Genomic DNA, 11,015 nt, shown 5'->3' on the forward strand with positions numbered 1-11,015 from the left:
GTGCCGACGCCCTCCCACCCCCCCTCGCGGCGCCATGGAGGCCTCTGCCGTTGCTGCAACCTCGGCCGTCTGCGACGCCGGACGCGCGGCGCGGCACCGCCCTGACGCCTCAGGGCCACGTCGCATCGCTGCCTCCGCCCCTGCTTTGTCGCCCCTTCCTCTCCCCTGGTCCTGGTCAGCGATGTACTCGCCGACCGGCCGTGCTGGCGGATCTACTCGGTGCACCATCTCTCCATCTCCACGCGGCTCTGCTCCACGGCACGGCCAGCCTTCCCAGCGTCTGGCTCAACTGGCGGCGCGTCTTGCCTCTTCCTCTCCCCACCGGTAATTTGGACTGCCACTAAATGCTATTATTATGATGCATGCATCCAACTTGAAAATCACATTGTCTTCAGTGTTGTCGAGCATGTAAAAACCTTTTTCGCTCATGCACCATGTATTGATGTGCCAAACAAAGCATCCAAATTGTGAACCAATGATTGCAGATATTATTTCTTATGTATAACAGAATGGTTTTCATATTGTCTTCTCTTCTAATTGGCACAGTGGTAGAGTGCTGCCTGTAACTCCACACAGGTGCTCAGCCTACGAAATGCAAGGGCATTTTCATATTATTTTGGTACGTTTTTATATACACCACATACTTATCTCTGAACCAAGTCAACAATGATCCTGCCTGCATACCACATACTTATCTCTGTTCTCTGAACCAAGTAACAATTGGTATATAAATGTTGTCTTTAGTAACAGCTATTTTTGCCTTTCCTATGATTGGATTCTACTCATTTGTTGGTGCTATATTTCCGTACTTCTACAATGGAAGCTGTTATGAAAAATATCTTATTTTAGCTTCTAACTGTACGATATTACTTTGTTTTTCATTTATATTTTTAGAGTGCAGTGAAACTTTTTAGTTGACGAAGTAACTGTATGTGCCCTTCATTCTGAATTTTTATGGTCTCTATTCCATACATACATTTATTATTTTCAAACTGAACTCAATTCTAAACATGCGAAACAGACCATCTTGATTGGCCGAGTCATTATTCTGGGTTCTGACATGCTCAGCTTCACATAGCCCTTCTTCGACACTGAAGTTTGTATTTTGGATGTAAAGTTACGATGTAAAGTAATATGTATTCCTGCAATATTAGAGTTCATCTACAATTGTTACATATATGACCTTACCTGACTACAACAAAGCATCTCTTCTCATTTCCAGATATAGTGCTAACTAAAAAAAACTTTTCGGTCAATGCTTAAGCATCTCTTTACATTTGCAGGTATAGTGTTATCTAGAAGAAAAACTTCTTGCTCAATGCTTCATTAGCGTCTAATGTATCCTAATGCTCCTATGGATGGACTTATGTGTTATACCTTGCTATTGCCACTCAATGCATTTAGATACAGTAAGTTCCAATATCCTCCACAATGTCAGTTTTATATCTCCAAGTATTTTGTTTAGTGCATTTTGACTTTTCCTTAACTTTCGATGCTATAGGTATGTTGATAAACTGACTTATCCTGCTCTCTAGCTATCTCATATGATCTTGGACATTCCTACACATCTTTCAATTAGTAAGTCGTGTGGTATTTATGAGACTACAATATGTTTCTGTTTTTTGGGTTCCCTCGCAGTACAGCTTACCTTCTACACATTAGTACTCCTACAAATCTGAGGATGATTTAATTATATCAGCAGGCCTGGAGCAGCAGTATATAAATTTATAATGCCTCTGACCCCCCCCCCCCCTCCCACACACACACACTCTAAACTGTTTCCACATTGAACACTGTCCCAATGCTTGAGGTATTTTCTGCAAGCTCTTTATTTTGCCCGTGCAGTCTAAAATACTATAGGTAGTGTGACCATTCCTACATTTCAATAAGGTGTCCGTATAATTTCATTGTTCTTTAAATACAGAATGTTCAACCTCTTACTATAAGTCTTCTAATTCCAAATAACTTTTGTTGCTGTCCTTTAAATAAATTAACTTTTGTTCTTGAAACATACAACCCATTGATTATTTTCTTTTCCATATACAGAGATTACGTGCAGGAGTACAACCACACGTATGGGTTGTATTCTGGCTTCAACAGTCACATAGACAAAACTAAGCATGTTGTTTCTACATCTTTCTGCACTTCATTTTTCTTTCCGTTACTCCATAACATAACAATGTCATGGAACTACTTTCTCCAAACTGACTCTGGACATTACACGGTCCTTCTACTGGCATATGTATATATGTAGCCTTATATCTTTTTAATGTATCTATTCCGAAAAGATGCAGCCACTATAGAATCCAGTTATTTTTTATGTATTCTTTCATTGCTTCCATCTATAATCATATAATGCGCTATATTTCCAGCTTGGTGCCCCGTGCGAAGCACGGGGGTACCTGCTAGTTAAACTTTTGTTTGGCTCCCCAAAGCTTAAGCCAGAGCATAAGCCAGAAACTTCCACAGGACCCTGCTTGCTAGGGACAATTGCTGGAGCTGAGTGCAGAATTGAGAAGGGTGTGCCACCCTCACTACCCGTGTGTTTGGTTGGAGGTGCGGAGCGAACTTGATTGGAGCCGACCCACTTTTGATGTGTTTGGATGAGGGGCAAACGAAGCGGAGCGGCTCCAGCAGAGCATATTCCCGCAAGATGCGGGTTCGCTCCGCCCGTCGAATTTCGAGGGACGGAGCGAACCGGACGGGTTCCGTCGGCGTCCGTCTCGTCCATCTCGTCGTCCTCGGCGGACTTCCTGCGGCGGCTCGAGAGGGACTTCCTCCGGCGACGACTCCTCCGTGGTCGGGGGTAAGAAGCCCCGCCTCGACTCGCTCCAGCTCTCGCTCTCCCTCTCCAACGACGCGCCCGCGCCGCCGCCGTCCTCCCAGCCCCCGCCCTCGCAGCTCACGTCCCTGCTCCCGTCCGATGGCGGCGCCGCCGCAGCAGGCCCGGTTCCCTGCGCCGTCCCTTGCTCCTCGCGCCGCCGCGTGGGCCGTGTCGAGAGTTCCGCGGAGGAAGCGCCCGCGGCGGCTCACGCCTGCGGCAGAGCTCGCCCGCGGCGGCTCGCGCCCGGCCAGGGAGGGGCGGGAGGAGGAGGAGGTGGGGCAGCGGCGGGCGGGAGGCCGGGCCGGCCACGGCGGAAGACCGGCGGCGGCGGGCCGGGCGCACGGGCTGAGGAAGAAGATAGGAGAGAAAAAAATAAAAAGAAAAAAGTGAATAAAAAGAAAAAAAGTGAGAGGTTGACAGGTGTGGTCCATTGGTGGCAAGTGGGACCCTCATTAACGGTGTTATCATGCCATCCAACCCGTATTCCCAATTCCTTCAACCAAACATGAAATGGGTTCACTCCGTCCCCAAAATCAGAAGTACAACCAAACAATGAATGGGTCGGCTCCGTCCCCAAAATCCGGGTTGGATCCAACCCAACCCAACCCAACCCATTGATCCCGCAACCAAACACACGGTACGGCACTCACCAGATGAATACTTTGAGGCAATGATTGCCGCGGGCGGAAACAAATTATCGCCTTGTTCGGCTGGGAGATTCAGCCAGCCACAACAGTATTTTCCTCTCACGCCAAATCAGCCAGCCAGCCAGCCAACCAGCAGTCTTTTCCTCTCACGCCAAATCAGCCAGCCATCCAGCCAGCCAGCCAGCCGAACAAGGCATATATTTCTGCAACTAACCAGCGGCTAGTAGATTCTCCATGCATGATACTCCTATGTCCTATAGCCAAATACTCGCTGCTACTGTACGCATGATTTGAGAAAGACATAGGAAAAGAGGCTAGCTGACGCTTTGTAAAGTGTAGGTACAGGTTATAGTACCATTTCTGCGCTTTTTATGTGTCCATCATTTGACCTTTCGGCTGCTTGTTTGTTTCAAGGCTGGCTACTATAATCAGCTTTGCTTTTGCTCGGAAGAAAAAGAATGTTTCTTTTTACGCAACAAATGAGTTCAACTAGAGTATTTCTCTTTTGCTTCTAATGGGTTGTTTATATTTGCAAAAATGCTAAAAAGGTTACTGCCTCTGAGAAAATAACAAAGATTGCACTACTACAAACACAATTTGCAGGGACGTTCTATTTTTTATCTAGAAGCGGCTTAAAAGCTAATCTGCTCCTACAAATGGAACGGGTTTACTATAGCAATTCATGAGCCCTTAAAAATATATATTTAGAGGCAGGAGATGGCGTCCCCATCCCTAGAAATGACCACTATTTTTTGGGAGGGTGATAACATATATGACCCGTCTCTACAAATGGTCTCAGGCAAATAAATTCATAACTTTTTCATACGATCTCGGATGAAGTCAAACTTTACATAAAAAATTGTAGAAGTTGATGAGATATAAAATTTCGTAGCTGATAATGTTTTCATTTAAGGTCATTCAGTAGTCCAAAAAGTTACTATAAGTAATTTAAAAGACTAGAAGTTTTTTTAATAACTTGATCTAGAGTAGTTCCATATTAAAGTTGTAGATGTAAGATATAAATTTATAGTTTATACATTATTCATTTAAGACCATTTAGGATCACAAGATCATTTGCTAATTGTGCCCTACACATGGCTATGATGACTATATAGTATCTCATACAACTTAAATCATACTTTGAAGTTTTCCATATACACTAAAATATATTTGACATATTCTTTTGTGTATCTATAGTTCACAATAATAATAGTGCAGAAGTTTTATTTTTTTATTTATTCTGCTATATTTAAATGTAATATTGATTCTATTGAATCAAAGGTCATTATCTATAAAGGTAATGCAGCTTGTGTTGTTTAGATGGAGACAAGTTATACTAAATGCAATATTTTGCATTAAGATGGTTCTGTTTCATAGGTCATATGGGCATATGAACATTTGCAAACTAAGTACTTGTGATAATCTCGAAGAGATATTCACAAGGTCTACTATACTTCACATTTTATATGTGTAGAATATATTGGTATGAAAGGTTTGCAAGTTTCAGGGGGAGAGTCTCTCGTCTCTCTGATTAATAACTTGTTGAAAACATCATATTGCACTCTTTTCTTTGTATGAGTTTTCCCTTTGGGTTTCTCATATAAAGTTTTTAATGAAGCAATATCGACACAAGACTATGTCATATCATCCATTTTTCTCAAAGAGATTTTTGGTGGATGATATTGAGACATATGATACATTGTACTCTTTTCTTTATGTGAGTTTTTCCTTTTTGAGGTTTCTCATATAAAGTTTTTGATGAGGCAATGTCAACATAAAATTATATGCTATGTCATCTAGTTTTCCCCACATGGGTTTTTAGAAGATGATATTTGAAGCATATTGACCATAGGGTCAAGGTGTTATTAGACTAAGACTTTGGGTTATCTCAAGGGTCTACTGACATTGGTTATTGTATATTATGGTGTTTCTCCTTATTTTCCCACTGGGTTTGAAGGAGTTTTGCCTAATATACCCGAATTACTTTAGTTTTTCCCACAGGGTTTTCCAAAGATTCTCCTCACATTTTTCCTGAAAGGGTTTTTGGGGGAGTTATATATATATATCACATCTCCTGATTTTTTCCCATTGGGTTTTCAAGGAGTTATTTGATTGATTACAAGACCACAAGAAGATCAAATTGATTACAAAGAAGAAGAAAATTGATCAAGGGGGAGTGTTATGAAGAAATTAGTATTAGTGATCAATTTATATAATAGTTAATTAGTTTAGTCATTAGGCGGTTACCTTTCTCGAAAGGGCCAACTCACGAAGGGGCCATTCATGAAGGGGCATGTCCCTTCGAGAATAGGCATCCTTTCCCTCTTGTACATATATAAGAAGTGGTCTAAACCATCAATAAAGACAATCAATCATTCCAATCACTTTTACTTCTAACAATGGCATCACCTGCCGCTTGAAACGGATTTCTATCACCAGCTTCTACAAATTGATTTCAGAGTTAATACAAAATACTAGCATACCTTGTAGAGTCATAAATGTAGCGTGGTGGAGATGAGGGTATGATCGAGGCTTGAGGTAAGCATTTCAAACCTTTTTTTATGCTAGTGTGCATATTTGGTTGAAAAAAAATGTACCTTGATAGTAGAGGGGCTTGTGGTGGTAGCCGGTTAGGTGGGGTATTTTATCCTTTTTTTTGCTGTTTTTAAATTTTTCTAATTTTTTATTTGTTAGAAATACATTTGTAGGGGTGGGTGAGCTCCTACCAGTCCCTACAAATTGATTTGTAGGGGCGGGTGTGTCCATGACCCGCCTCTAGCCCCTACAATGTATTTGTAGGGGCGGGCACAACCTGTGCTTAAAATTGACTTTTAGCTGCGAGAAGCGAGGGCGGGTATCGCATCCGCTCCTAAAAATATGTTCTTATCTATCTCTAATTTTTTTTTGCAGTAGTGTTGTATTTATTTTAACTTAAAATGGTTTGTGAGTTACGTGGGGCTTATTTATGTTGACATCACTGAAAGGAGTGGGAGGGTTTGGGCTGCAATTATAAAATTATGGTGAGATTCCAAATCTGCACATGGTATATTTGGTTCGATGACATTGAGAGAGGTGGTGTTTCAAACTTGGTAGACACTTTTTATAAGTTTCTTTTGCTTCCCGAGTAGCCCATAATTTTTACACAGCCTACTGTATTCCTGTATTTTTTTTATTACAAATCTCTAAAACACGAAACGGCCTCCCGCCCCCGGCGATTCCCTGGCCGGAGAGCGCGCCACGTCACCCGAAAAAAAAACGGCCGTCCGATCGGGCCATCGAACAGCCACCATGCGCTGCCAGGCCGCTGCGCCTCCCGCCGGCCACCACGCGCCGGCCGCCGCCGCTCGCCCCGCGGGCGGCCGCGCTCCGCCGCCGCCCGAGCTACACCCAAAGGGGAAGGGGGAGGGAAGGAAGGAGGCCTGCCGCAGATCGACGTCATGGAGCGAGGCCTGCCCCGCGTAGACCCGCCCCGCCGCCGCGCGTGGAAGGCGCCCGCGCCGAGCTCCGCCGCTGCCCGAGCCCCGCCGCCTGAGCTCCGCCCGCAGGGGAAGGGGGAGGGAGAGAAGGAGCGGAAGGCCCGCCGCCGCCGCAAATCCATGCCGTGGAGCGAGGACCGCCGGCCGCAGACCCGCCCCGCCGTCGCGCGCGGGCGAGGGCCTATGCTCCGCGCCCCGCGATGGCCTCTGCCGTGCCGCTGTGGCCCCGCCGTGGCCGAGCTCGAGATCGAGCTCGAGGCCGCGCCCCGCCCGCGCGAGGCCCCGCGCCACCGTCCGGCCTTGCTTCGCGCGCGCGCCGGCCGCCTGCCCTTGCTCCGCGCGCCCGCCTTCCGCCCTTGCTTCGCCCGCCTCGCCTCCGCGGGACCTGGCCGCAGCGAGGCCCGCCCGCCCTGCACAGCTACGCAGCTCCGGGGAGGGAGGAGGGGAGGGGCGTCGCGGCCGGGGAGGGAGGAGCAGAGGGGCGGCGCAACCGGGGAGGGATGAGGGGACCGGCGGCGCTGCCGGCGGAGCAAGCAGGGGAGCACCGGCTCGCACGCGGGGGTGGGGGGAGAGAAAGAAAGGGAGGGGGAGGGCTCGGGGGCTTTAAAAAAACTGGCGCGTGGACCCCACCAGTTAAAGTTGGAGTAGAGGATACCTCCTCCGTCCAAAAGAAGAAAAATCTTGCTTGCTTCCTGAGGAGCCAAATAATTTTAAATTTAACCAAATTTATATAAAATAGTATTAATATTTATATTATAACATAAGTATCTATAGATTAATCATGTAATATATTTTTATACTACATCTATTTGGAGATAAAAATGTTAGTAATTTTTTGTATAAATTTGATCAAAATTTAAATTATTTGACTTCTCAAAAAACAAGATTTACATTCTTTTTGAGAGGGAGGGAGTACAATCCTACAGACGGGCTGTGGTCCACTTGGCCGCCACCCTTCCACGCCATGCCCCCATCTCAAGCTCTCCTCCCGGCCACGGGAACGGGCAGCGCTCGCTGAGCAACCACGCTCACCCGCCGCGCCTCCCGCCGGGCCGCCGTACCTCCCGTCGCGCCTCCGCCTCGCTTGGCCTGGGCAGTGCTCTTGCAACGACGGCGGTTGCTATTTTAGATCTTACAAAATTTTAACGGCCAGAGCACAACTGTAGCTACAGTTCACGTTCGCATCTTTGATACGCCATGTTTAAATAGATCTAACTGTTCTAGCTGTCAAAATAAGATTGATGAAGTCAAATTTTTTCAATAATGCTATAATAATTTCTAGAAGCGGTAGAAAAATATTACGATTTTTTTGCTTCACTGCATCTTGGTGGAAACAAAAAAAAACTGATTGACCTATTCGTCTCGCATACGCCGCAAGCTTAAAAAACATAAAGAGTTCACCAAGCTAAGCAGGTTCTTCATTCATGTATCAAATAAAATTTCACAGAATACAACCAAATGATAAAAATCAGGTCTCGCGCTGCGCGGCCTTTCTAGTAGATTCGATAATCTGTACAAAGTACAACCTAATACATAGCCAACTGGTTCACTAACAAGTAGCAAACCAGTCCTGATCCGCTAAGCAAATTGGCCAGCACAAAAATATTACGACGACCGGGTAAAAATAATGCTGAACTGGGCAGGCCACGTCGATTAGTGGTACCCGAGCGGCGCCGGCGAGTCCTTGAGCTTCATCCCCTGGTAATGGATGTCCTGCGAAACGTAATAAGCCACAGAGACCCCAATCAGCCAAAACTGCTCATAGTTTCTCATCAACACATACCGTGACAATGTTTTCGGCGACAGCATGATGCAGGGCACGTACCGATGCGAAGTGGTTGACGTCGCGGTGGTGCGCCTCGTCGGCGCGCACGACGGTGACGACGTCCTTGAGCCTGGCGTCGGCGGGGAGGCGCCAGTAGTCGATGGCGATGGCCGGCGCCGGCGTGTTGTCGATGACGCCGGCCTCGAGGTCCTTGAGGTACTCCGTGTACGAGTGCACGGCCTCCTCCTCGAGGTAGCCGACGACGCGGTGCGCGAACTTGGGAGAGACGAGGTAGCCGACGAAGTAGGCGTTGAAGAAGGCGCCCTGCGCGGCGAGCACGAGCGCGCGCTCCCACCAGCGCGGCTGCGTCACCTCGAGGAACGTCATGAGGTGCATCCGCTCGTTCTCGGCCTCCTCCAGCAGCGCCCGGATCCACCCGCCGCTGTGCTCGAAGCGCCGCAGGGAGCGCAGGTGGAGGAGCATGCCGCCCACCATGCCCGGCACGGCGGCCACCGTCTCCAGCAGCAGCGCGTGGCTGGCGTGCCGGCGCTGGAAGAAGAGGTCCATGGGCACCCGCAGCGACTTGACAAGCAGGTACGCCGCCTTGTCCGGCAACGTCGTCGGCTCGTGGTGCTTCTTCACGTCGATCGACGTGTCCGACGTGTACGTGTCCCACGGCTGCAGTACACGGTCATCACACGTTGTTAATTAGAGATCGAAATGGCTAACCATATGCAATGCAATTATGCAAAGCGTCATGAAACAGAGCGTGGTTGGCTTGCAGAACGCGCAGTGCTCACTCACCCTGAAGCAGGGCCACCTCCACTCCGTGCCGTCCGCCTTGACGAGCTTCGGCGGCTCGATGCCCCAGTAGCTGACGATGGCCTTCTTGCTCTGCCCGCCGGCTGCCTCCTCCTCCTGCTTCTCGGTGCCGCCTGCGCTGCCGTGCTGCTTCGAACCGGCATCTTCTCTCGCCGCCTCCGCGGCCGTGCTGGCCATCCTGGCGGGGAGGATCCTCGCGGCCGCGGGCATGGCGCCTCTCGCGGCGAGCCCGGACACGGCCGGCTCGGCCGCGAACAGGCGCGGGCCCAGGTGGCGCAGGAGCGCTGCCCCGGCCATGCGAGAGCTCATGGCTTGCGATCAGCAACTGCTGGCTGGGACAATAGACCTTGTGAAAGATTTTTTTTTCTTTCTATCTGCGAGTTACGGAACTGATTATTTGTGTTGTGTCGTTGCTGTAAGCATGGGACGATGACCCTTTCCGTTGGGGGCGGGGTTTTTTTATACGGGCGCGTCCTGGGCTCGGCCGGCCCGGCGGGGATGCTTCCCGGACGGAGCGCCGTCACGGCCGGTGGCCAAGCCGTGCTCTCCAAGTGCCGTGCCCGTGCAGGAAGACGACGTGACCGGATCGCGGAAGCAACCAAGAGACAGAGAGACCAGCCCACCCACCAACGGCTGCGCGCGCGAGGCGTGACCAACGGAGACTTCGACGGCTTCCAGGTCCGTTCGCGAGAAATCATGATTGGTTTTGCCGTGGCTGACCTCAAACGCGATGAGGTTTTTCTTCTGCTGGATCCCATCCGGTCAGATGAGCACGCACGGGCGGCGCCATGCGGGGACGGGTCCTGGACGTCGGCCCCTGACTCCCTGTGCGGTGATTAGACCTGGGCATGGGTCACCCGACCCGAACAACCCGACCCAACCCGCCCGAAAAAAACCCGACCCGACCCGACCCGAGCTACGTGGCAGGTAGGCGCGGGCCGTATTTTTTGACCCGCAACAATCAACGGGCCGGGCACGGGCCGTGATTTTTGACCCAAAACCCGACCCAACCCGAAAAACCCGACCCAAAGGCCAAAAAACCCGACCCAACCCGAAAAAAAACCCGACCCGACACACCCGCGCAGGGTGCACGGGCCAACCCGACCCGATCCGGTGATAGGTACGGGTCGGGCGCGGGCCGTCCTATGCGACCCGTGACCCGACCTTGACCCGACCCGAACCCGACCCGACCCCACCCGAGGTTTGCCCAGGTCTAGCGGTGATGCGCCGGTAGCCGGTTACTCAGTCCGCCGTCTCGGTCGACCCGGGTGGCGGCGACTTGACCATTCGCCCCTGACTTGGTGCATTGGTGCAGACACGTGCGGTGCGGTTGCAGCAAATTGGGAACGGCGCACCAGATCCAGTCTGAAAGGGATAAGAGGCAAGCTCACGCGGGTCTACTGAGCATTCGAGATCAGGTGGAAATTGGAATGGTTCTCACCAGTTGGGAGAATCCAGCCGGCGTGTTCTTTCCAAGGAAA

At 49.4% G+C, this 11,015-nt stretch overlaps 1 protein-coding gene and 1 long non-coding RNA gene across 3 annotated transcripts; one reads left to right on the top strand and one right to left on the bottom strand.

Annotated features, from left to right (window-relative positions):
* The first annotated feature begins 50 nt into the window (after positions 1–50).
* On the top strand, positions 51–1,653 carry LOC120641658. 2 transcript variants are annotated; one of them, XR_005662350.1, is made up of 3 exons: positions 51–324; positions 509–619; positions 1,284–1,653. It is a non-coding gene; the product is annotated as an uncharacterized LOC120641658 (long non-coding RNA). The 2 variants fall into 2 exon arrangements; XR_005662351.1 differs by having other exon boundaries at positions 547–619.
* Positions 1,654–8,343: 6,690 nt separating this feature from the next.
* Positions 8,344–9,965, bottom strand: LOC120641659 (ubiquinol oxidase 1b, mitochondrial-like). Its single transcript, XM_039917850.1, has 3 exons — positions 9,517–9,965; positions 8,773–9,390; positions 8,344–8,660 (listed from the first exon to the last, which is right to left on the bottom strand). The coding sequence occupies exons 1-3, from the start codon at positions 9,841–9,843 to the stop codon at positions 8,601–8,603; spliced, it is 1,005 nt and encodes a 334-aa protein (XP_039773784.1). The 5' UTR covers positions 9,844–9,965; the 3' UTR covers positions 8,344–8,600.
* Between the last annotated feature and the right edge of the window lie 1,050 nt (positions 9,966–11,015).

The sequence above is a fragment of the Panicum virgatum genome, chromosome 7K (genome assembly GCF_016808335.1).
Source record: "Panicum virgatum strain AP13 chromosome 7K, P.virgatum_v5, whole genome shotgun sequence".
Taxonomy (NCBI): domain Eukaryota; kingdom Viridiplantae; phylum Streptophyta; class Magnoliopsida; order Poales; family Poaceae; genus Panicum; species Panicum virgatum.

What these genes read in the sequence shown, in the direction of transcription:
- LOC120641659 (XM_039917850.1), bottom strand. Translation starts at nt 9,843, where the DNA reads ATGAGCTCTCGCATGGCCGGGGCAGCGCTCCTGCGCCACCTGGGCCCG. An exon ending in GGAGGTGGCCCTGCTTCAGG is followed by an intron (nt 9,391 to 9,516) that starts GTGAGTGAGCAC and finishes CGTGTACTGCAG; the next exon opens with CCGTGGGACACGTACACGTC. An exon ending in ACGTCAACCACTTCGCATCG is followed by an intron (nt 8,661 to 8,772) that starts GTACGTGCCCTG and finishes TACGTTTCGCAG; the next exon opens with GACATCCATTACCAGGGGAT.